Below are 27401 nucleotides of genomic sequence, written 5' to 3'. Positions count from 1 at the left end.
ATTATGCCAAAGAAATTCTAAAAGTTGCTGCTACCTGCATATCAAAATGAAAAGAGCTACATCTTAAGTCATAAATCCACTTCAGCTGAGAACAGTGGGGTTTTTTCCTCAAAAATAAACCTGTGGCCCCAAACTTGATAAAGATCTTACTGATTTACATAAATCAATTTCTAAAATTTATTCTCTATGAAAAATCAGTGTCGTTTACTAGTGGTAGAATTATCTTGTCTTCCTTGAAAATTTAGGACTAGTTATGGATGTACTTTGTCAAGTCAAAGGGGAAATAATGTCTCAAGTTTTGACAAGTTCAAGTTAGCTAAAGGTGAATCCCAGATTATTAAAAGGGTCAAATGCTGATCTCAGGAATATCTGTGAAATTAAGCACTGAGTGTTCACTCCATGCAGACTTTATGTAAAGTAACTAGCTGAAAATACAAACTGTTACTGTTTTTCCTGAGCATTTGAATTAAACTTGTCTCTTCTAGTTTATTTAATGAGAAGTCTATAACTGCCTAGGTATCCTCGACTTTAATCAAAGATGGTAGAGCAAAATGGAAGAAATGAGAGAAGACAAAATGTAAAGCTTGAGGGGCAAAACATAAAAATGTAAACATCCTACTTCACGCAGAGCTAATAAACTATGCCAGTTTATTACTCATGCTGTTCTGTTAGGAATTTTCAGGGTCAGCTTTCTGGTGTATTAGGTAAGGTTGCATCTCCCATTCTGCAACATATAGGGCTTTAATTATGTTAGCCTACCATTTCAGCAGATACTTAAGATGCTTAAATCCTACTGATTCTGATTCTGTAGCTGTGATACATGTGTGAAGCTATCAGGGAATGCAATTTCGCACAGCAGCCAGATCATATTCTTACGGAAGAATACAGCAAGCCACATTATAGATAAAATAAACCACAACGGCTGGGAGAAAATGAAAGACAGAAAACTATGTTCCTTGTATACATAAAACATCTATTCCAGGAAATACCAGCAGTTACAGATTACAGAAAGTGCAGAAGCTGCAAAGTCCAATTATCTGCTAGCTAGATTTTTAAACAGTTTTTAGAACTTTGAGAAGGTTTGTTATCTATATTTCATAAAAGCTCTTCTATTTCTAACCTATCCGCTTTTTTAATATCTGAAATACGAAACTCGATTGCAATTTACACCAGCAAAAGTGTGGGACCTTTCCACAGATCTCTTGTTTGACTCCCTTCTTAAAAGACGTCCACCAAGATCAAGTGACTCAGAATCTTGACTAGTCAAGTTTGAAAATATCTTCAAAGTCAGACACTTCCCCCATTCCTCTGGGCAACCAATTCCAACCTTTTATTACATTTTTTTGTCTTACTGCATATCAGTCTGAATTCTGTTCTTTGCAATGGACGTTCAAGTTGGGTCTGGCTCCACCTCCTGCCATTTGTCAATTGCAGACAGCGATAAAATCTCCCTTTAGCCCATTCCATTCCAGGCTGAACAAGCTCTAGTCTCCCAGCCTTTTGTCATATAGCAGGTGCTCCAGCTTCCTTGACTTCTTGGTGATCCTCTGCCAGACTCTCTTCAGCAAGTCAAAGTTCTTCTCTTACTTGGGAGCAGAAAATTGGACAGATTGCTGATGTAGTCTCACAAATGCCACATATCAGGGAAGCATTATTTCCCTTGATCTGTTGACTAACCTCTTGATAACACAGCACAGCATACAGTTGGCTCACAAGCACCCCACATTTGCTTTTGTTGAACTTCCTGAGGCTCCCATCAGCCCATTTCTCCAGCTTATCATCAAGGTACTTCTAAACGGCAGGCCTGTTTTCCAGAGATTTGACTGCTCTAGTATCATGACTCAGTATCTATTTGCCATGCTATGAATGATTGATTTTATTAACTTATAAAATTCAAGAGTTAATGTGTAAATTTAATGCATAAAGAGAAAGAGATGCTTCAAGAAAATGAAGTGCAAGTGGATGCAACTACCCTAGTTAAAAGAGGTCCTATACTCTCTTTAATTCCTTGCATGTAAATTTACATGGAAAGCTGATAAAACTAAAATCATATTAACATGCATAATTTGTATTCCTCATTGTACAAGTAATCTCATTCTTTCAGTACTAAGAGAACACCTCCTGTAAAAATCTGCCATAGGATCCTATCTTAGGGACAGTTTAAGTGTCAGGTTATAATTATTTCTGAAGTAAAAAATGTTGGTATTTCTAATATACTTCTTAATTCAACAGGAAGCAATGTGTTTAATATTAGATTGGCTTAATGACTTTCACCTTAGCAACAGGTCACTTGGCTTTTCTAATGACATCTGAACTCTACTGTGAATGTAGGTGGAAAGGCTTGGCCCCTGGTTGCTCTCCAAATGGTAACTAAAAATGACAGCACTTGTACTTAGCAACTGGGTAACTATTTGTGATCAAATGTTATGACGTTAGCTTTTACTCTGAAAATTACTCAATGGAGGAGGATGATACATAGAGAGTGATTGAGTGAATTTGCTACACTAAGGTTCAAAGACCTGCATTAAAAACTCGACCTTTTTTTTTTCTCTCCAAAGCATCTGAATTACATACATCCTGTCTTGTAAAATTACCTCCAAAATAAAAAGCATTATCAGCATCTATTCATTTAATTACTTTAAAGTACGACTGAAATTTCATTAACCTGCCATCACTGGGACTTCAGCATTATTCCTTGCTCCCAGGTCTCCAAAGTTTACATAAACAGTAGGTGTGTTGTGAGTACCAGTATGTAGTGACTAGTACATCTAAACGACAAATATGTTAAACACAGGATTACAAATAATCAAAGTTTTAAAATACTGTTTCTAGGGTTTTATGTTTGGCTCCTAATCAAATGCTCCATGGAAATAATGTTTCTATGTATGTGTATCTACATTTAATTATAGATATAAATAATATATATATAAAGTTTCCTTCCCAAAGTTACATTAAAACATAGTCATTTGGGTGTCAAAACCACAAAATACAACAGCCCAAAATCGTCCTCTGAGAAGGTAAACAGTGGCAAAAAAATACTCAAAGAACTAAAAGATAGAAAAGCAAATAACACCTTGTCCTCCCAGCAAAACCGTCTAAATTTGCAGTATGAGCAACATTCACTGAAATGCTCTACAAACAACAATATTTTACCAGAACTGAAGACTCAGACAAGTAGCACACTTACGTAATCAGAGCAATCAATCCCAATATTAGAAAATTGTAATGATCTTAGATTTGTAGTCTATAGATATTACTGGCTACAACAAGAAATCCTTTCCACTTGGTAGCTTTTTCCCATTCTGACAAGAATGACACAATATTTACAGACATATAGATAATAGAGAAAATCTGTTTCTGTTTATTTTCTGTTTGCTTTTAACCAATTCAACCATTAACCAAGAGAAATATCCCAAACATTCCCAAGCAATGTGTAATCTCAGAAATCGTTAATAGCAGCAGGCTTATTTTTTTTACAGAATAATGGTTACAAACGTCTTGATGCCCAGACAGTTAATTTATAGTTCAGATGCTACTAGATGTGCTATCTTTGCACTTATCTGGAAACACTGGACTGATGCAGTGAAATCAATTCACTCTATATTTGCATTCCTAACTTTAGTAAGATACGTTTTGCAATATTGGAAAAAAACACTGCCGAGAGACTAAAGACTCTTTTCTTGATTGATGTTCCACCTATGTTCTTTTTAATCTTTGCATCTATGGATATTAAAAGAAGTAGACAGTACATAGGGAGTCAGTGTTGACCTTATAGTCTATTACAGATCATCATTACGCTCTTTTTCTAATATCATCAAGGTTCTAACACATACTCACGACTTCAGTCTCCAAGAAGAACCATTCTGGAGGCACCAAAAGTACTTTTCCTGACATCTGATGAATAGCACTCAAATGGGACTTAAATGTTTTTTGGGGAAAAAAAAAAAAAAAAGAGAAAGCCTTTTTCTCTCTCATCTAACAAATTAACTTCCTCCCGAACTGTTTTTTTTCTCATTTCTGAGTACAGAAGCTGATCTAAGTCACTGGGATGTCTAAACTTTTGGGCAGGTATGGTTCAGTGAAATTCAGTAAATTTGTGGCAGTGATGCACCAAGATCTCAAAGTAGCTTAAGGGAATGGGAATCATAGAATCATGGAATGGCAGGGGTTGGAAGGGACTTTTAGAGATCATCTAGTCCAACCTCCCTGCCAAAGCAGGTCCACCTAGATCAGATCACTCGGGAACACATGCAGGTGGATTTTAAAAATCTCCAGAGAAGGAGACTTCACAACCTCCTTGGGCAGCCTTTGCCAGGGCTCCCTCATCTGAACAGCAAAATAGTTTTTTCTTATGTTTAAATGTAACTTTTTGTATTCCAGCTGCTCTCCATTACCCCTTGTCCTGTCACTAGATACAACAGAAAAAAGTGATGTTCCAACCACCTGACATTCATCCTTTGTAAATAATGAGAATTTCCTGCAGTCTCCTCCAGACTGAACAGCCCCAGTTCCCGCAGCCTTTCCTCATAAGGAAGATGTTCCATTCCCTGATCATCTTGATGGCCCTGTGCTGGACTCTTTCCAGAAGTTCTTTGTCCTTCTTGAACTGGGGAGCCCTGAGCTGGACACAGGACTCCAGATGAGGCCTCAACAGGGCAGAGTAGAGGGGGAGGAGAACCTCCCTTGACCTGCTGGCCACACTCTTCTTGATGCATCCCAGGATGCCACTGGCCTTCTTGGTCACAAGGGCACATTGCTGGCTCATGGTTAGTTTATTATCAACCAGGACTCCCAGGTCTCTCCCTCCAGATGCAAGACTCCGCACTTGCTCTTGTTGAACCTCATGAGGTTCTTCTCTGCCCAATGCTCAAGCTGGTCGAGATCCCACTGAATGGCAGCACAGCCTTCTTGGGAACAGACAGTCCTCCCAGTTTTGTGCCATCAGCAAAGAGGATATCCTTGGGTTTTTCCTAACTTAGAAGTCTCTCATTGCTATTGGAGTACATTACTTAGCCACTGTAAGTCTCTTTTCAAAAAATCAACAACTTTCTCCTATTTGACCTGGACACACAGGTAAGGAGCCTTAAGGCTCCAATTATTTAGTCTATATAAGAATGTATTGCAGGACACAATGTTTTTAATGGTATTGCTTGTCCGCTGTTCCATCACTGGGATCCCCTTGCCCATATTTGACAAAGTTGGGTAAAGAATAAGGAATCTTATTTTCTGACCTTTTTATTTTTCAAAACTCATTGTCTTAAAATTTAAGGCTATAACTTGAGTTACTGTTGTAAATTATACAATATTGCAAAGCTGCAGTTCTGTATGTAGACAAGCACATGATGGATGATAGATCTGTGCAAGTATTTTTAAAGATAGTACAAAAGTGCAACAAATTTACATTCCTATTCTCAAGTGAACCTAAGTAACCATACAATTTGCAGGCATATATACTCCATTCCTTTGCTAGTTCCCCAAAACTCAAGGCTTTTCCATTTCTTTCATCTTAGTCTCTTAATGTCCACTCCACATATGTCCAGGATAGAAGCAGAATGATTGCTGACAACAAAGAGAAATTCCCTGTAAGATAAATACATCCAGAGGAGCTGACAGAGCTGTATATCTCAGTGTAAAGAAGATACAAACATTTGATCAGTTGAATAGTCATTTAAACTCCATTATTTAACTACTTTGGACTCCAGTAATTATAGTGACAGATAATACACATGCTCACATTCAAAAACTCAAAACAAATGTAAACATTTTAATCTGTAGACAAATCCTACCCCAAGATGCATGATTTGATAATGTGTAGCTATTAAAATTGAAGTGCTTATAATCTGTGATTCTAAAAATTAATCATTTATTAGATTTAGGCCCAATATTGTGAGATAACAGAAGTCACGACTCCACTACATGCAAAGATCCTGTCCCAAAATATAAATTCTGTAAACAAGAATCTGAAATCAGTAAGAAACTTAAAAATAATTACTTCTGAAGAAAAATAAGTGTATGATAAAAACTGTGTGGCAAAAAAAGATGTGCTCTGAGGAGCACTGCCCTGATGCTTAGTAACATAAAACTTAGTTTGTCTTCCGGCATGCAGTTTCTATTAAGTGTGTGTTGTCTGTACTACAGCACTAAGCTTTCCATATGTGCTTTAAATCAAAATCCAGATTGTTATTGATACACCCTGCATGAACAGATAATCCCTAAAGAATAATGGCCCCATGCAGCACTTACATTGGTATAATTTTCACCAGTGAAATGAGCACAGTAGTACTAAAAGGCCTCACAGCTCATTCTAAATCACTTCCTGCTTGTTTTCTTTGTAAATCTTTTCCAAATTAGTCCAATCAACACCATCTTTTGGATCCTCAATCTAGCTCTTAGTTTTTTCCTGAAGTATGTCACCGAATTTTAGCTGCCTCAACTAAACACCACCAGGTCCCTGCCCAAGCTCCAAGGGCTGTCAGCATGGAGCAAACTGTGTATATGCTCCTGAGCCCTCTGAGCCTCCCAAATAAAGTGCCCACATTCAAATCACACTATGGAGAGAGCTCCTGGCCCAAACTGATACCCAGTCTGTGACAAATTGTTTGGAGCAGTGTTACCTGTCTCAGGTCAAAGTGTGACTGCTCAAAAGTTGATGATCATATTTCAGTTGGACAGAATATTCTTGGCCACGGTCTAATTTACTACAAGTCTATCTTATTTCTACAGTTGAAACAGAATGGACTTCCAGAACATGATTCCTTGCATCGCAAGGTGCATCTATGTGTTTAGGTACGTTTGATGGATACAAATTAATTGTCTCTGAAGAAAGCTACAATTAAATGAGAGTTATTTCTCACATGAACATAGGGTTTATTCCAAACACATTCTACATTTTATTGCATTCTACTGTATTTTGCACAAGGTACATTGCACTTCTACAGAGCTTTTTACAGACACATACTAATGAACAGTGCAGGGAAAATGATGTCCACAATGAACGTTCTATAACAAAAATATGTACCTGCAGTTTTTAAATACCTACTGCAATTCACAGAACAACACACTTTAAAGAACCACAAGCTTTTGTCTCTTTCTGTAGGCATGTAACTTAGGGTTTTTTTCCTGGTATCTAGCCTGCTTTCAAGGTGGTATATTCTTCTAGGGAAGTTATTTTCCCTCCGCTATTTATTCAAACTTGCAATGTACTATGAAAGCATTATGGTAGCTACTGCAACTGAATGATTGCCATATAACATCTGAGTGTTGGAAATACATCCCTAAACTAGCAGTCAGTGTGACAGATGAATGGTAGGTTTTTTAATCCTATGGGAACAAAAGTGAAACGGAGCATTCACAGAGTGATGCTCTATGCATTCCTTTGTATGTCAGTTTAGATTTCTGATGAGAAGACTTTTTCCTGGGGGTGAGGAGGGGGTGGGAGATGGGAGGGTGGAACTATAGAACAAATGTTATAAAACAGGTATTTAATGAATGAGACAAAAGTCAGCTTTGCAATAATGCTGACAGAAGTCTTAACACAGAATCATAGAACAGAATCATAGAATGGTAGGGGTTGGAAGGGACCTTTAGAGAACATCTAGTCCAACCGCCCTGCAGAAGCAGGGTCACCTAGATCAAGTCGCACAGGAACATGTTCAGGTGGGTCTTGAAGACCTCCAAGGAAGGAGACTCCACAATTCCCCTGGGCAGCCTGTTCCACTGCTCCCTCACCTGAACAGTGAAATAGTTTTTTCTTACGTTTAAGTGGAACTTTTTGTGTTCCAGCTTCATCCCATTACCCCTTGTCCTGTTGCTACCTACTATAGAAAAAAGAGATGTCCCAACTTCCTGACACCCACCCTTTAGATAGTTATAAATAAGATCTCCCCTCAGTCTCCTCTTCTCCAGACTAAACAGTCCCAGTTCCTGCAGCCTTTCTTCGTATGAAAGATGCTCCAGTCCCCTGATCATCTTGGTGGCCCTGCGCTGGACTCCCTCCAGCACAATTTTAATAACAAGACACAGTAAATTTGATAGTGATTCTGATACAAAAATTTACCAGAATTGCCACTACTGTTCACAAAATCAGTCAAATCTTCAGCTAGTTTTACTATGGACAGGTCACCTGAGAGGTTCAGGGTAGCAACATAAGGACACAAGCACCCTAAAGTGTGTTCCCAAACTGAAAAATAAGGAAAAATGCCATGAGTTTAAATTAGTATGTACCTTCTCCCCATACCAATTCAGACATATCCCCCAGGAATCACAACTCTCCCCTCTAAATCATTTTTTAAGTGTCAGAGGAAAGCAAAATTATAATCCACTTTGCATTTCTTTATTTCTAGGAAAATTGAATTCCCAAGCACCTCCAGCTCTGGTTATTCCAGAGCCCAACTTGTACAATAAAAAAAAGGGGTTGGTAGATCACTGTTAGATTTTCTTCTCAAGAGATTATCACCTCATAGAAGATAACTTCTATGACTCAGGTAGCTCTCCCCCATATACATAGTTCACTTATGAATTAGAATAGTTTACTCTATCTAGAACTATTCTTACTCTGAGGAGTAGTGTTTCACTGGTGTTTTACTGCTACCTTAGGAGAGCAAAATACTAATTGTTATGAAGAGAGACAGAGGACCTATTCCAGGTTTTGTTTTATTTTGATTCTGCCGATACAGTTGGCTGGTTTGACACTATTTATCGCTATTGTTGAAGTTTTTATAAGTCCTGATCACAAGGTATGATAACATAATCACGCATTATTAAAAGGTAATGTGAATTTTGTTCTAAATTTTGTTCTCTATTTTAAGAGTCTTCCTCTTTGCATATTACTATTATTACTCTTCTAGAGATAGTCCCTTGCTTCAAATTAAAACCATAAGATACATCAGTAAGTTCTAAAATACAATCCTAGAGGAATGTCCTTTCTTTTCAATATTATGCTAGTGGGTGTTTTTCAGTCGAAAGTGTGGAACTGCTTGTTTTCCTTTAGTAATGTGTGAAAACAGCTTGGAGCTTTGCTTACTCGTCCATGGTACAAATACAGAATAGACCTCACAAAACAGCAGGCAATCTCATGAAGTCTTAGCTCTAATCTTATAAAACATTTTAAAATAAATGAGTATAAACAATATTTGCTTTTTGTATCATAACTGAAACCATGCTGCTAAACAATTATATCCTGTTTAGCCCACAATGACATCAGAAATACATGTTCATCATCTGCTCTGGACAACATAGCATGATTTTGGCCAAAGGCAAAGTGAAATTGAAATCATTTACAGTTGTCCAAACCAAGATAACCACAAATTCTAAGGTAATTGATTCCTAAAAGGAACACTGTCTTTAGATCACAGTTCATGACTTAAGTATTCTAATTCCTTAAAGAACACTGTTACAACTTTTAAAGTGTTTATTGGATTTCTTCTAAAACTTAGAGTGGATTAAATACTCCACTGCACAAAGAAAATGTGATACAAAAGATTAGCCCATCTATTAACAACTCTTCCTTTAGGAATGGATTACATTTCCTACTAACTTTCATTCCTTTCCACTCACCTCAATTTGATAACCAAATCCCAAAGAAAACAATGTCAAAAATGTTAAACATTTTAAATACCATTTCTCAAGCAATCTTTCCTGTTTTGCCATTAGTTTAAAAGACTAATAAGACAGACAATACATAGTACTGACTTCATACCTGTATGTAACTCATGGATCTATTCTAAAAAGGAGTAGATATCCTGATTTTTGTCTTGTAACACGGAAATGGATCAAGAGTTCACAAAATGTAATGAAGAGGACCAACGGAAAGAAGAATTATATATATGTATGTATACATATACACATGCTACAGTTCACAAATTATGGTCCAGTGAGAAAAAAACAAAACATATAGTCAGATGAAAGATAAATATTTTATTACAAGAACACATTCCTTCACAGACAAACATAAAGTCAGATTTGTCCTTGCCTAGGACAGGGAACTTCAGATTTCTGGCATCTTCTGTAGTTTTTTTAGACCAAAAAAGAGCTTATACTGGAACGACAGAACAGAATGTAAAGTCAATCCCATAACCCATTCATTCAGAACAGTTCTGTTAAGGACTTTTCTGCGTTCCACTTCAAAGGATTTGCCTGACTTTACGCAAAACATAACATTTTGCATAAATAAGTAAGAAAGCAAAGCAAAGTAATGCAAACCTTCAGTTTCCAAAATGCAAGCAGTGGTTGGGAAGAACTGATCTATGACACTGATTCTCAGTCGGGAAGAAATTAAAATTGTTCCTAGCCAAATTCTTAGGGAGACAGGATTCTTGATTAGATTTTGAGTAATCGTAAGGAGGAAAAGGAAAGTGTAAGAAAACTTAGGAAAGTTGCAGTTCTGAAAAAAGGCTCCATTAAGAAGAAATAAAAAGAGACTTACAACTAGGTCAGGATAAAAATTGGATTATTTCTTAGAATTTTCCATGAAATCCTGAAAATGAAATGAGGCTCTAACAGTTAAATAACGAATACATAAATATTACTGAATGCATCAGCCATCTCAGCACAGAAAAGGAAATTAAACCAAAGTAACCAGCCTTCTACCACTGAAAGGGTATGAGAAGGACTCAAAAAATAGCAAGTTTCCAACAGCCACATGTACTATTCTGCTAACTAAAAAGGATGGGAATTGGCTCAAGCATTAGTGTGGAATTGCGAGCATGTTCCAGGTACAATTTTGCTCTTGATATCCAGCTGTTCACACAAGACATGAGGAGGAATTGCGCATGAATGGTGGTCATGGACTGCTTTCTGTATTTGTTATGGACAGAGCTACCGAAAAGAGAGGGTAGTCACGTCCACCTACAAAAAAATTAGCCTTAGAGATCCAAGCCATGCCCTGTCACTTGCCTGCACAAGTCCACAGAATTGGCTCTGGCCTAGTTTATTGATTAGTAATGATACAGTCGTTGGATCTTTTAAATATTTCAGAGTAAATGTATTCAAGAAGATTACTAAAAGAGAGAACATAGTGTTGGTAAGATCTATAAGGTGTACTTGTTATGATGTAGTACCTTCTGCCAGTATAGCTAAACCTAAGTGAAACTGACTAAAACTGGTATCAAAATCAACTGCTATCAAAGCCATTGTTTCATAGACTTTCATGCTAACATATATTGATCCCATCTAGTTTTTGGACAGTGATAGGGTACTGCACTCTGGAACACAGACATAATTTTTCATCCGTATATAGATGAGAAAATAGGGCTTGAAAGAAGGATAGGGAGAGGGCATTTACTGAAGCATGTTTGCACTGAATATTTTAGTTTTATCTGTAAGCTGAGTTATAAGGAAAGAGTCCTCAAATGACATGGAAATAATTTTCTAATGATAATAATTAATAGATTTTTAAAAAAGATAGTGAAAAATTTGTGTGAAATGTTTATAAACAGATTCTGCTTTCTACAGGAAGGGAACACAAATACATAGCAGACAGAAAGACCCATAACTATCCTTCCATAATCTTCCTTCTCAGCATGCATGCTTACATATTAAGAAACATTTGAGGGAACAGGAAAAAATGGCAATAGGATTCCTTTAGACTATCTGGGCAAAAGGAAAAAACATGCAACAGTGATAGAATATGCAGCATGAAAAAGGCATCAGACCAGCATGAGGTAGTATAAAATATTTCAGTTTTAACTGCTGGAGCTGGGTAATAGTAAAAGAAAAGAATTACCTCCATTCGCTCTTGCTTGACATCATCAATCTCATCATCTTCAAACATGGCCAAGAGCTCTCCAGTCTGGTCAATGGAGTTGAGAAAGTCTTGAGCAAGCTTCTGCCGTTTGTTGGTGTTATTACTGTTGAATTTGTCTTCATAAAGGTAAGCAAAGAAAACAAACTTATTTGGCTCCCCCAAATATCAACTGATGTCCCTAGGAGGCACATGTTTTAGAATCAGAAACACTATGCTGAAAAAACCTGTTGTGCTACCTGACCAAGGTGATGTCACTACTGTTCTGCAGTAGCACTATAGTAAAAAAGCCCATCTTTATTGTTTTCTAGTGTTTTCTCATAATCTAGAAAACCTAGTCTACTGCTTGTATATCATTATCTCTCAGCGAAGAATCCACAGCAAACAATGCTGTAGAAGAAATCACCCTTGTTTGGTTGTTAAAAACACACTTGTACAACTGGGTATATAGAGGAAATGCTCTTTCCTGGAAGCACAAGGAACATCCTCATTACCTACAGCAAACCATAACAGAAAAATGCACTTCTACAGGTGATGGACAATTGCTCTCCAATAAAACCAAAAGAACCCTAGCCAGGTCATCTCTGTTCTTCTAAACAGAGTAGCAGCTATAAAGACATTAGCTTCACAAACTAAAATTAATGACCAAAGCATGCCAGAAAATGCAGTCTTTAACTTTCAAACGAACTATGTTAAGGAAGTGTTCCACGAGGACCTTAATAGCTTATGAAAATTCTTTATTTAAGTACTGACATAGAGGTATATATTAAAACCCCCAAAGCTGTCAGGTGGGAAGCTATACTGTCAGATTTCTTCCACAAAACAATACACTTCCACATGTAGTGAAAATAAAATGCCAGAGGCAAATTAAATCTCAAGAGTTGAAAAAAACTTATCCACAGATTGACTAAGTCAAAGAAAGTACAATGTTTACCTAACATCAGTGTGGATGCTCAGAGGAATCAAACACAAGGAATTAATCCATTGTAAGGGAGGAAAGAAAAAATAAAGGCCCTGAGAAAGGAAGTAAGTTAAATACAAAAAGTTGTGTATAGACATTGATAGATGTTATCAAAGTATGGCGAGGTTTAGATTTGCTATGATAATTCTTAAATGTTTACAAAGGAAATACTAATTCTTCCGTTAATACAAATCACCAAACTTTATACTAGCCAGTTATTTGGCATAAATTAATATATTTTTAATTCAAAGAACTTTTTCTTTAAAAGCATTGGTTATAAAATCTGTGACTTGCTCATGAAATGGGGAAACAGAAGTGTTTCCCATTCTTTAAATTACATATTCAAAGCATAAAATATTAAACCACACTGAAAACAAATGCAGGTCATATATTAGTATTTAATGACTTCAAGTTACATTTATTTTTTTTTTACACGTGTCAAAACTCTTTGATAATAATTTAACAAATGTATATTCAATTGCACACAGTAGCTGCTGCATTTAAATTACATGTGCTGAAATCAATTAGCCCTTTAATCATCACCAGTTTCTTACTTCAAGAGTTGTGATATTATGTAGTCTAACTCATCATTTGGATGGTAGATGCAAATACTTATTTTTTAAGTATTTAAACTGCAAAACAGAAGTTTTAAACCAAATCACTTGAAGTCAACGTTTTCATGACTTTACCTATTAAGCAAGACATGAATACTTTATATTGTGCCATTCAGTGCATTTACAAAACATCAAGCTTCCCCAGATTAATTTTTTTCTACCTTCTAGGAGGTCATCTTCTTCAATTCCTTTGACAATTTTAGATTTGTAGTCTCGAAAAAACATGTACTTAAGTAGCCTTCTAAGTTTCTTCTAAAAGAAAAAAAATTATCAATATTATATAGTTATTTTTTATTTAGACAAACTTTGTAACACACAAACATAAAAATACATAATACATTACTTAGTAAATATAATTTTTACAATATTCGTGATTTTTTTACTCTGTCAAAAATCCATACATAGATCAAAGTCCATACTAGATCAAAGTCAGTCCAGAATTCCATATTAAAAACTATTTATTTGAGCTCCTTGGTACTTGGACTGCCAAACAGAAATGAGTGTGACTTTCAGAAATCAGAACTTCAAAAATCAGTCATCTTTTAGGGTGCTCCCAAATCCTTGGTTAGGTTGAAAATTTAAACCTAATAATGCATATTTCCATGAACTTTGATATCCATGTTAACCACTGATTTCAGTAGAGCCTTAAAGATCACATCAGATAAAGAAATTGCAAATGGTTTTCACTTTTTAATGGGTTTTAATTTTGATACAGTTTTGGTCATTAGGGCTCACCTATCACACAAAGAAAAAAAAAGGGGAGGAAAAGGAGGAAGAAAAGGAGATAAAGGAAAAATAATAGTTGAGAATAATCTGAAAATAATTTTAAGAAATAAATTTAATCTCTGTATAAAGAATCAGGGGTTTTAAATTATTGACCTGCTCTATTTGTGATTCAGAGAAAGTAAGGCCATTGGTGATTTTGGAGATAGAATGATTTCTTTATTTTTTTTGAGAGAAAGTGATTTTAAATTAGTGAGATATTATACAGGAAAATCAAGACAGGATTTACCAAGAGCTTAGATGGCAAATGTAATGGTCACAGTGTCAAATGTCACAACTACATCTTGCATAACTAGAAGGATATTAGAATGACTGACTTAATAAACGGCATACAAAGGATAAGGATCAATATTTATACCTTTACTAAGAAACTGTTTTGAGCTCTAAGGTACATTATCCACCTTAAACCTTAGTAAAAAATCTATTGATAATTGAAGTTACAAGAAACAATGATAACATTAAAAAAACATTAAACAATTATTGTACTGTGCACAATAAAATGCAATTGCAGAGCAGCTATGCTTTTAAATAAAACTATTCATGACAATGGACTCCTTTCACTTATGTTAAGGTTTAAAACATGATAACCAGGCTACTATGCAAAGTAAAAAATTTCCACCTTATTACAATACCTTATCTTTGCGCATTAAGAACAGGAGATCTTCAGCAGAGATTACTCGAGCTCCTCTCAGTTGAGAAACTTCAGCTGCTTGCTGCAACTGCAATAAATGAATAAATTAGGATGGCTATTTCTGTGTTACAAAAATTTATTCACTAGGGTTTGTTTTAAATAACTTCAGATAATATTTTGCATGGTAGCACAAGACAACATACAAGATATGCACTAAAACACAAGCTGGGACTCCCAAAGGTGTCACTCATTCAGCTCTTGTTAGCCAAGAAGTGAATAACAATTTTCCAAAAAGACTGAAAGACTTTTTACAAATCTCAAGCAAAATCACTTTTGTTTATTTTTAAAATGATTGCTTTAAAAAGAACTGCATTTTTTTTTCTTTTTTTTTCCCTGCACCGCATTAGCTCTGAAAATGAACGCATAATTCTCTCAGGCAATGTAAAAATGCCAAAATCTTGCCATAGCACTTTATCTGCAACTCTGGAAGGGTGGCTGATCCCTCTCTGAAATTTTTTAGAATAACAAATATTAATTTTAAACAGCTGACTTAAGTATTTTTTTGAAAGAAAAGCTAACCCTGCTGGACTTATCATTAGTACAAACCAGACTGACATGATGAACTACTTTAGGCACACTCATTTCATTTGAGAGAATGAAAATTAATGTATAAGAAACACCAACTCTGTTAATAAAGTATTTGTAAAAACCTTACTGAGTAGACCAGGCCCTTAAAGAGACAAAGATGGAATTAAGCAATGAATGCCAAAAAAATGCTAAGAGGTGACCAAAGGAGCATGAAGGAAAGAATTGTTCTCACCTCTATCACATCAGTGCCTCTAGAGGTGCAAAGCTCCATCAAATTGTGCTGTACAGAGCAAAAATCTCTTTGTTAGGGACTAAGTACATCAGCCTTTCATTCTCCTTCAGTAGGTGCAGGAAATCAGGCTAGCTTATACGCAAACAGATCATATGAAAACCTGTAGAAGATTAGAAACCAAACTTGCACGAGCAGATGCTTATCAAACTACTGGGCTGAGGAGGTCCAACTCAAAGGCAGAAGAGAAGTCTATGGGATTTACTCCTTTCTTCTCACTAGTCTTTGGTTCTGGCATAAGATGATGCTGTAGAGTAGGTGAGATAAAAAGGATGCTTTACAGCAAATATCCATTTTCCTCTAAATTTAAAAAGGTTCCTCTAAATTTAAAAAAGATTTAACCAGAAACTCTTTTCTGTTAACCTTCTTAGCCATCTAATGAATGGACTGAGAGTGAGCAGAGTATAAGTGTTATCAAAAAGAGAGATGCTTCAAAAAAATTTTTATATTAAATCTCATACACATCTGTAATATGATCAATAAACAGAAATTTATTTTCAAATATCTCTAGATTGTTCTTTCAGAAATGCATTCATGCACCTGAAAATGATTTAAAGAAATCCTATCCTTTCTACTTACACTAGCAATGGTTTCACTCAGTATCACTGGCTGAATAAGTATATTATTAATCTGAGCTCCCATGCTGCTATGACTTGAAATAGGCCTATTCAGAAGTTAAAAAGATCAACAAAAACAGTAGCTGTTTCTAATATTCAAAGTGAGGGAGGGGTGGGGGGGAAGATTTTCATTTTGGCAAGTGTTCAGTGGGCAAAAAATTTAGTCCATAAATCATAATACTGGACTGCATTAATTTTTTTCCACACTAATCACATGCATACAAAACATTAACTGTATCTCGCATGCACGACACAAAACATACTGCATGAAGAGTTTCAGATTTTCCTCTTCAACCTCTCTCTTGGCCCTTGCAGTCACAGAGACCAGAGAGATTTCAAGAATTCAGAAGTCACAGTAATATAATCTTACTTGAAAAATGTAAGAATGTGAAAAATGATAGTTCTATTTTTTGGCATAAGCAAAACTGTTTCTTATTCTGATTAGTTTGAGGGCACATAGGCTACTTATATTTCTAACATTAAATATAAAGAGCTGGATAAAAATACATTCTCCAAGAACGAGCCAATTTTCATCTCTGGGGTAAATCTACTGCAGTTAATGGATTTATGTCAAAGCTGACTTTGGCACCACTGAGCTTAAAAGTGTTACAAAACCTGACCTTAGTCTGGTGATAACACAACACAGCTTTTCCATATATCATATAAAACAATGGCAGAAAAATCTGATGTGAAAGTATGCTCTAGTTCCCTAATACATGCAGAACCATAGCTATAATCTTTACAGTCATTGAATCATAGAATGGTAGGGGTTGAAAGTGACCTTTAGAGATTATCTAGTCCAATCCCCCGGCAGAAGCAGGGTCACCTAGATCAGGTCGCAAAGAAGCATGTCCCTTCCAACCCAAATCATTCTAGGGCTCTAGAAGACATTCATTTTCTTACCATAAAAATTCAGGAATGTTTATTTCTGTCTGTAGCTGAAATACCTTATTTTTCAAAATGATAAACACATGACATTATTTAAAGCAAAACTTGTGTGCAAGCTGCTTATAGGAAGCTCCCAATGAAGTAAGAGAGAGTAAGGAGATGAAGCCAAATTCACGTTCCATTTGCATCTAAGAAAATCCAGAATACTCTGTTTACTTTAATGGAGTTATTCTGGACTAAACACAAGATCAAGATCAAGAATAATATTCTCAGTTTCTACCAAAACAATGAAAACTTTATCCTCATATTGCCTTGACTTTTGCATCTACTTTATTTTAAGGAACGAACACATAGCATCTAATTTCTTTGGCTTAAAGAAAGCAAAATACGAAAATAATTACTTCCTGTACAGTTATAAAATATGGATTATTTATCCAAAAAGACCATAATGAGTTCTGCATTGGTACACATATTTACCTGGGAAACCAGGATATGCTCAGGTAAATATGTATCCAAGCAATTAAAAAAAAATTACGTACCACACAACCTAGGTTGGAGGGAAGATATATTTATAGTTTTAGCACACACATAATTGACTCACTCAAACCACAACATGAGTGTTGTGCTATAATTAGTATTATAACAAAGTGTCTTATTTGACTGTCCCAGAGTTGCCATTAATATGCAATAAGCCCCGATTCCTTAATTTCCGGAGCTGAAGGCTTTGTTGAGTCATTACTGTGGCCATGTTAAGCGATGAAGGGGGATTTCAGGAAGCCATACCACAGAAACAATCCATCTCAGAGCTCCTGAACATTTATCATTCCAGAAAAGCAATTTTCAACTATGTAACCTAGAAGTCAGGAGGTCTTTCTCATTTCATTGCAGCAGAAGTACTGGGACTTTTACTTTGTGAGCAGTGGGTCTGCTGCCTGTGACTTCAGACAATAGGTGTGATATAAATGCTGCTATAACTTTTCATGTATGAGGTTACCATATGGTAACAGTGGAGACATGGCAAGATTTTCCCACCATCTCCTTTCTGCAAGCCACAGCTATATTGTCAGACACATAACCCGGAGCAGCAGCAGTTCCAGCATACTCACTGTCTTTTTCTGTTTTCTTAACAATTAAAATTACTTAGTTCACATGACAAAGTATTTTTGTTTGGATTATCTTGAAAAGCAGCAAACAATCCAAATTACTCAGCTTCTTACAGAAAAGCAAGCTAAATTTCCTAATTCAGTACACAATATTTGAGACCTTGGAGTCTGAATGTATTTTTTATTACAGCCAAATTATGAATCCCTAAAAGTGAAGTCTAAATAACGGAAGTGTTGAAATGACTTTAACTATAGGAGCGCAAATAGGTCTGTTAATAATTAGGAGTTTATGAAAAATAAGTGTATTTTACAATTTTTCACATTACAAAGAAGGTAGTATATGCAGTAACTATGTTTTAAAGTCTAAGAAGAAATGGCTGGGGAATAATATTTTAAAATGTAATCACTGGTTTAATGACTTTATGAAGTTAACTTTCTTGGCAGGATGAACTGAAGTATGTTAACAGTCACCTTAAGGCTATTTTCTTTTTGCAACTTTTGCAAATTATAGATTTGTTGAAAGGAGTATTCATTCTCCTGTGACAGAAGCACAGTTACTTCAATGGTACTGTCTGCTTTTTTTTTTTTTCATAATTATTTTTTCTTCCACTACCTCCAAAATCAACAATCACCGATACTTCTACAAAAACACCTTGACAGACAAACAGACAAAAAGGTGGAAAACAAACATACTATGTTGTGACATAATCCTTCCAGTCAAACTTCAGGACAGAGTCAAAATGGTAATGTTTGCATGTTTTGAAACTGCTGGGAGCCAAGAATAATGCTTCAAGAGCTATGACTTTTTTTTCATTATAGAGGAAAATTAGATCATAGTTCACCTGGCTGACTTTTTTTTTCTAAGGCAGGAAAGGTTGTTTTGTTATAAAACATGAATAAAAATGTTCTATTCTTTAATCTTTTCTTGATAAAAACCATGTAGCAACAAAAATACCAATAGAATAGTCTTAATTTAGATATAGTTCTATAAATATATTCTAAACAGAACATCCCAATACTTTTTTGAAAGCAAAGTTTATTTTTCACTTCAATCTTTTCATACAATATCTCCCATACTGCAAATGATGATACTTGAGCTTCTAATGCTAACATGCATGGGAAAAACAAAAAATTTACTTCCATTAGTCAGTATAGGATCATGGTTTACACAGCATATCCTGGGAGGATAACTACATTATGAGTCCATTACAGCACTAATAGGTAATGATTTAGGATGGCCACACAAGGTTAAATAGAATGAAAAAATCAGCACAAGTTGTATAAAACATAAAAGTTTTAATTTCAGATTAAAATACAATAAATTTTCTTGTTATTACATTTCTGTTTTCAAATCTAAGTACTCTTTTACTTAAGATCATTTAACATAACACCAGGAGATTATGTGCGACCAGGAGAAGATTAAGCTCTGTATCTCATTTTGAAACTTTAAAAGAAGTACTTTCTTCCTTCACATACAGTAAATTTCAGTCCATACAGATCATGCGAGTAAGAAAACATCCCACAGTCTCTGGCATTTACCAAGGACACAATTTGAAGTATGCAACTTGTTATATTTATTTCTTCAGAAACACTCTTACTCTCTAGTCTCTGACGCAAGATTGACTCCTTCATTGCCTTCATAAGTACGCAAGGAACTGGAGAACTGTCCTGAAAGTATCTCCAGCAACACCAGGACTCTTTGCCATTGCAAGTCCAATGTCCAATGATGGCTTTGATATCAAAGCAGTTGGTATAAATTTAAGAAATCGGACTGTTCTAACAAATACAGGAGAAAATAGCACCTTCCTTAGCTGTCTTGCAACTGAAATTGAGAGAAAGCTGGTCCTACGAACTACAATGAACAGCTCTGCATTTTAGTCTGTATATTTTTAGCCATACCACTACTATCAAAGACCCTTACAGATTATAGTATGATGAAAAGACATCTTTGTATTAAACATTTAATAAAATTTTGGACATCATCATCTCTCTTCATTCTACTGACAACCCACATATTTCTTTTGATTGCAGAAAAGGTTGCAGGGATTTTTTGGTTTTGATTTTTTTTTTTCAGTAACAGTCAATAGAATCTAAATAGAAGAAACACAACACAGAGGCACATATGTACTGGGAGAGAAAACAGCAAGAGCAGAACACCCTTCAGTTTGCTCAAGCTGATATTCTTCATGTAACAAACAAGACCCTTCTAAACACACACAAGGAGAAAAATCCCCCAAATTTACACAGCCTTTAGAGAAATACTTGGACTTAGACTGTATAATGGAATGGGTTAATGGGAAAATGTAACATGGTCCTGGAGTTTACCTATGGTGTACACATGGTTTCACTCTGCTGCAAAACACTGCAGCAGGGAGGAGAAAGCTTTTATGGACCAATGTCTTAAAATTGAACATTACAAAACAATTCTCAGTTAAAGTACTTACCATTTCTTTTCAAACAAAAGTACAAATACAACATTAGAAGGTGTATGTGGCCAGAATAACTTCAGACTGTACATTACAATGCATCTCTGAGCCACAGATTCCCAAACCACAGTGATATATAAGGTTATTCTGCCATGGATGTGGACACTGATCAGATTTATGTCCATCTGATTCTCAAGTTTATCAAGCTCCCACTGGAATGAAGCTCTGCTGTTTGTCAGTCACCCCACAATTTAGTGTTATCAACAAAGCTGTTGAGCATCTCCTGTGTCACCCATCCAGGTTGCTGAGATAGACATATGGGCCTTGTTATTCCACTCTTTACCAATGGCTAAGATATATAAGTGTCATACAATAGAGATGGGAAAAAATAGGTGAAAACCTTTTTGTCATGTCTCGAGTAATTCCATTTCCACAATGGATTCTGCACGTTTGTTCAGCTTGTTAGATGTGGTATAGTAATTCCCCCAGTTCAGTAGGCCATAGAGCAGCATAAAATGAGAATAAGGAAGGTCAAATCTTTGTGCTCTATATTTTTTTATTTTTAGCAGGAATAATCACAACCGAACCCATATTTGTTAATAATCTGACCCATTCTTGTTTAAAACATAAACAAGCACAATTATTAGGAAAATGTTAACATTTTAATGTCCGATAGCGCTGGCTCTGCTAGTGAAATTGGAGATTTGCATCTAACAGAGATAGTATGATTTACTTTCCTTATTTAATCTATAGAATAGAATTTTTGGAAAAGTAAATTTCCTAGTAAACTGGAACATTAATACTGATATTTTGCAAAAGACGAGCTTTAAAGCACAGTTTCTTGGCTTTTTCTAAATCCCATTTATAAATAGTTTAAGCTTCTTAAATTGGAGATTGTTATTTCATTCTGTCACATAGGGAACAGAATTTAATGCATTTATGAACAATAACTACATTTCAACTTAAGCTTCAGGTCTTACTTTTTCCTCTTTTTCCTCTTTCAATTCTAATTCCAAACTCAACATTTTCTGTCAACATTTTATACCTATAAATCTTTTACTCCCCATGAAACAAAAGAAATCCTGTTGCATATGTGACATTTATAAGAGGCAATACTGAGCAAACAAAGTGAAATTATACCAACAACGTTAAAATCATAAGGTTTCAAAATGCAGACAAGTATTCGGACTCATTAAATTCAGTTTTAATGTGGTTGAATTATTCAGTGGTTACATAGATGTTAATTCAAGATTTGATGTAGCGCTGGAGTTGACCATTGCTGATGCTCTCTCCCACTGCTGGTCCTGAAAACAGGAGGTCAGAAAACTTCTAGTCTAGTTATTATTATTATAAGGGAAAAAAAAAATCTTGAAAAATATCATCCAAGGGGATGGAGTAGCATTCTCCAGAATGAGCAAGAGACCATGAAAAAAGCTTTGTGAAGTGCAAACTTTGTAGATATGAAAGATTCATTAGCCAAAGTGAAATGGAAAAATTCTCATGGCCAAAAGTACTCAAATCTTTGCAAACACAACTCTCTAAAGAAGACAAGTGTAGAGGTCCTCGAATAAATGTCCATGTTTTAGGATTGTCAGGAAACTCTAGACACTGAGGTAAACAGTGCATCCCACTGTAAATCACTGGCAGCAAATTTCCCTGCATCTAAAATAAGTAAATGCTGATGTTTTGGAGAAAATTATCACAGAATAGTTTGGGTTGGAAGAGACCTTTAAAGATCATCTAGTCCAAATTAAAATGAAACTAACCACATTTCAATTCAAACTTCCACAACAAGCTGTTTAATTTTTATAGCAGTATCATTATATCTTCCAAGTTGAGCATCTCATCTTTTACTGTTACTTCCTAGAGTGCTGAGGGAGCTGGTTTATGTGATTTCTAAGCCTCTCTCCATCATTTGTTCTCATTAATATTTAAAAATATCTAAATGATGGGTGTCAGGAGGTTGGGGCATCCCTTTTTTCTGTAGTAGGTAGCAACAAGACAAGGGGTAATGGGATGAAGCTGGAACATAGAAAGTTGCATTTAAATATAAGAAAAAACTATTTCACTGTTCAGGTGAGGGAGCCCTGGCACAGGCTGCCCAGAGGGGTTGTGGAGTCTCCTTCCTTGGAGGTCTTCAAGACCCGTCTGGACATGTTTCTATGCAATTTGATCTAGGTTGACTTGCTTCTGCAGGGGGATTGGACTAGATGATCTCTAATAGTCCCCTCCAAATCTACCATTCTATGATTCTATCTAAGTTGATGATCTTTGAGTGCCTTTTTGCTACTAAACACTGCTTTGAAAATTAAATATGTACAATCTTGTCAGCTATAAATACTTTCCCCCTTCTTTTAATTAAAAAAAAAAAAGCAATTAGAATTTACTCTCCTTAAGAACTGAAGATAGTATTGGTTTTGAATATTTGGTCTATTAACTCACAATTATTTCTTCTCTATCAAGTATATCTACTTCTTTTATTTCTCCAATATAACTGTGGAATGCAAACCAGCGGAGGTTTACATTATAATACAGCTTCCTGTCCTTTGGTTTCAAATCCCAGAAGAAACCACCATTCAGGATTATTATTACACAATTTCCAATACTGCAAGCAGAAGAAATTTGCTCTCTATTGATTGAGAGGCCATCTAATATACACAGGTTTCTTTCTTCCATTTCTTTCAAAAGTAACATTTGTTTAAATCATGCATCCTTAACATTGCTCACACAAGAAAATAATCATTGCCCTATATTAATTTCACCAGAATGTTAAATGAACACTCTTCCTTTCCATATGACAGCAAATTGGAATCAGGTTTCACTGTTTGCCATAGGTAAAATAAGACATATATTTATCTATTCCAAGCACAGATTTAAAGTGCTTTTAGAGTAAGTCTCATGCTAATGAAAGAACTGCAAAGCAAGTATTGCTATGAAAAACAGACAACGATCAGTGCACTGAATATAGAGAAGACAGGACCTTGATCCTCTGGCTGAACCTATCCCAAAGCAATTTTCTTCAAACATCTCAAAATAAAGGAAAAAAAATGTACTTAAAAAAGTTAAAACCTGCAAAGTATATAAGCAAGTCATTGCTCTCAAAATTTAGACTTGGAGACAGAGGGAGAAAAAACCAATTCAGATTCAATGAAAAATATAAAATGGAAACATTTTTAATTAGGTCTAAAATTAATCATGACCCTGAAGAGATATGCTATTATGTTCATACTTGGAAGGGATATATTATGTTCATACTCGGAAACATTACGCTACTGGTGGAAGACTTTGTAAGTTAAAAAATTTGACCTTAAATTGTTCACATTGGACTTGTTTTTCTTGTTTTTTATCCTCATCTCCTCAACTGCAGACATCAACCAAGTGGGAACTTCTCAGTTTTCATGGTGATTGCAACCAAATGCAACAGGATTGTTCAGGTTAAATAATGTAGTGAGGTACATAATATATGTAAATGACTACTGGTTTAAATGTTTTTGGGTGACAGTTACGCCATATGGATGTCTGGTCTTAAGGTAAATTATACTATCTGCAGAATATTCACAGACAAGTGTCATCTTATAAAATGTACCCAAATTATCAATTCAAAACAGAAAGCAATAACAGGAAAAAAAAAAAAAAGTGGAAGCACTTAGTTTCAATGCTTTTCCAGCCACAATATGCATGTGGAGTGCATACTGTGACCTTACAGAGTCTTAGTCTGTTCTGTGATCTTTAATCTAACAAAAATCATTTGTCAACGATAACAAGGTGTAATAAGCATGTGTAATTAAACAGTAAGTTCTACAAAATTTTTCTCTTGTATCAAGACGTTTTTCTCCACTTCAAAATGTCTTCAAAATCCTAAATCTATAGTGCCTTTGTCCAAGAATATTCTAATCCAAGAGAAAGATAAATATAGTGAGAAATTTATGAAAACAATAACCCCAGTCCAAGGTAGCTCTATTTTCATGTAAAAATATGAGGAAAGGAAGTTCAAATGTTTGATATATATGTGTTGTTTTCCTGTATTTTTTTTCTCCTACGATTTATAATTTATAGAGAAAGAAAAGAAAGCAACAGCAAAGAGCAAAAATGTAAAATCTGAACAACAGATATTTGTGTCTGAAAAATGGCACTGATTTCCTAACTCTGATTTAATGTTCATTCTTTAATTAACATTCATTTCCCAAGGACATAAGTTTGAAAAGGCAGTTTCACATTACTGTAGCACGAAGAGAAAGAATCACTTTTAAGCCATGAAAAGGCTGTGAAAAAAAAAATAAACACATCTTCTGAACATAATTTCCTCTTTATTGCTACTGCAAAGTTATGAAATCAAATCTATTATTTAATTACATTGGATCAAGCAACAGGAAGAGAAAGGAGTGTTTGAGTCACAGCATCCCTGTAAGGATAAATTACTGTCCTTCCTCTTGTTAAAGGACAGTTTTAATGGACTGAAACTCTACAAATGGTTAAAATCAAACTACTGGGAGGTAGGAAGATCTTGTTAATATAAAAAACCCCATAAAATGTGCTCTGAAATTCTTAACAGAAATATTGGTAACAAAAGGGGAAAAAAGTTGCAACATCAGTAGTTTGAAAATTATTGTATTTATTCAGTCTCTCCAGAATATGAATATAGCTTAAAAACTACACAATAGCTTCTGGGCCTGCTTCGCTTTATGCTACCTATTATGAAAACTTCAAAATTTATCTGCTATTACTACCAAATTTTTATTAGCTATAGGGAATTTGCCTTAGCTGTGCTTCAGTAATGTTTATTAGATCGTTCAAATTGAATGCAACTGTTGGAAAAGTTAAAGCATTTTATTTCTTAAGTATGTTCTTGGCATAAAAAAATGGGACGGCTTTAAACTATAATGAAGAGATAGCCTGAGTTCTGAAATCTTTGAACAGATAACTTGGCAACTGGTACAGAGTGAACAACTGGAATATGACTGTGCAAATGCTGTGATCTTTTAGATAATTTCAATTCCTTTTTACTTGTTTGGAGATGTCTGAAATAACCTTACATGGAAATAGTATCTCTTCTCAAAATTAGAATACACTAAAATACGAGGGCATTTCACAGATATTTTGAAGAACAATAGAAAATATCTTTGAAGTTGTTCAGGAAATCTACTCCTAAGCCTAAGGGCAGTATGGGAGAAAGCATTTCTTTGAAAAAGCTATCCTGGAGGCAACAGAGACTAATTTCCTAGGCCCAGCAGAGTAGGAGAACATACTGACCTCTCAAGACTGCAGGACGGATGATGAGGTGAGTATAATCCACAAAGATTTTGAGGACAGATGTAGAGAAGTTTTGAAGGGGATAAAGGAAGCAAAGTAGAAAAAGCTGTTTGCAGAAATTTTCTAGATCAAAGATTTTCATGGTGTCCTACTAGAAATTTGGTCCACAGTCTAAAGTTCTAACACAGTCTTTAAAAGCAGTCATAAAAAAACCCCTTTCAGCCATGTCATGTCTCACAGAACCCTATGACTAATTTTTTAAAGAAGTCTGACCTTCAATGGAGAATGTTAGGAGGCTACTCTTCCCTAATGTATCTATAGAACTCATGTTTCACCTGCTGAATATAAAAAAACAAGAAAATATGTCACGAAACTCATAATACGTGGTATATTTCTTATTCTTGTTTTGAAACTCAGGTTATTGGCTAAAACTCAAGTTATTGGTTTCCATCAGACTTTAGCAGGCTATGGGGCTGTTTGGTCAAATTCAGTGAATTTTTAAGTACTTCATCTACCAATGCCTCACAACTAAAACTTGCACATTAATCTTAAAATGGTTACGAACCAGAAAGGCTTTGGTAGACAGTCAGTCGACAGTCAATCCAATAAACTATCATCTGAATAAGCAAGAAGTCTGATAAAACAGAGGAAACGAGATTCATGTCAAATGACAGAAGTACTTGGTCTTTTGCAAAAGTCTCTGAAAATGGGCAACAGGTCCAAGCTGTGGATTTATACACATCCATTAGGAAAGGACAAATAATTTCCCCTGCCCTAAGGAAATCTCTGCTTTGGGAATTCAACTGTACACTCTTATAATTAAATGCAGCTCCACTAAAACTGCTCACATGTTAAGTTACTAAGGCTGAGCACAAAGCCAGGATATCCATTACTGGTACCAGAGGAGTCAGAAGAAGATAATTTCAATGATGCCAATGGGGAGGAGAAAAAATAGTGTTTCCAGCATTTATCTGTGTCCTTTGGGAGCCACAAAGGAAAGTGTTAGTGCTATAGATTCTATTTCAAGCAACACTGAAGCATCATCAAAATCTTTGAGAGGAGGGGCTCTGGGCAAAAAAAGCAAAGATGAAAAGTAAAATCTTGATTTTCTTTGGGGAAATCATGCTGTATATTAGCACCTGAGTACAGCGATTCCAACTACAGCAAAAGGATGAGCATAATCAGCAGGATTCAGATATTCAGCTCATAAAATATGGTAGCACAGATTTATTTAACCAGAGACCTCGATATTTTTCCAGGAGCATGCAGCCTAAAGCATCTGCAAAAAAGGGTACATATTTCTCTAATTATTATTTCTCTGCAGTGTTTATGGAAATAAGGGGAAGACTATCTAAGGCTAAAGCATAATTGCTATTGTTGCAAATGGTTAATTTCGAACAAAAAATTCCACACCAAAACAACAACAAAAAAGCATCAAAACACAAATCGAAAAGTACCTTTGTTCCTCAAAAATGTAACAGTTTCATGTTTATAATATATTTACAAGAAAG

At 35.3% G+C, this 27401-nt stretch overlaps 1 protein-coding gene across 6 annotated transcripts in view; it reads right to left on the bottom strand.

Annotated features, from left to right (window-relative positions):
• The window catches only part of SUPT3H (SPT3 homolog, SAGA and STAGA complex component), a 268407-nt gene that overhangs the window by 71652 nt on the left and 169354 nt on the right, over window positions 1-27401 (bottom strand). For all 6 annotated transcript variants that reach the window (XM_061989512.1, XM_061989511.1, XM_061989509.1 and 3 more), the window contains exons 4-6: window positions 14731-14817; window positions 13477-13567; window positions 11723-11859 (exon numbers count right to left, since the gene is read on the bottom strand). In XM_061989512.1, the coding sequence (XP_061845496.1) occupies window positions 11723-11859; window positions 13477-13567; window positions 14731-14817 (315 nt within the window). The remainder of the gene's footprint in view (window positions 1-11722; window positions 11860-13476; window positions 13568-14730; window positions 14818-27401) is intronic.

This window comes from Colius striatus, chromosome 2 (assembly GCF_028858725.1).
Source record: "Colius striatus isolate bColStr4 chromosome 2, bColStr4.1.hap1, whole genome shotgun sequence".
NCBI classification, from domain to species: Eukaryota; Metazoa; Chordata; class Aves; order Coliiformes; family Coliidae; genus Colius; species Colius striatus.
Note: the sequence above shows the minus strand (reverse complement) of the source record. Positions and strands in the feature narration are given on the sequence as shown.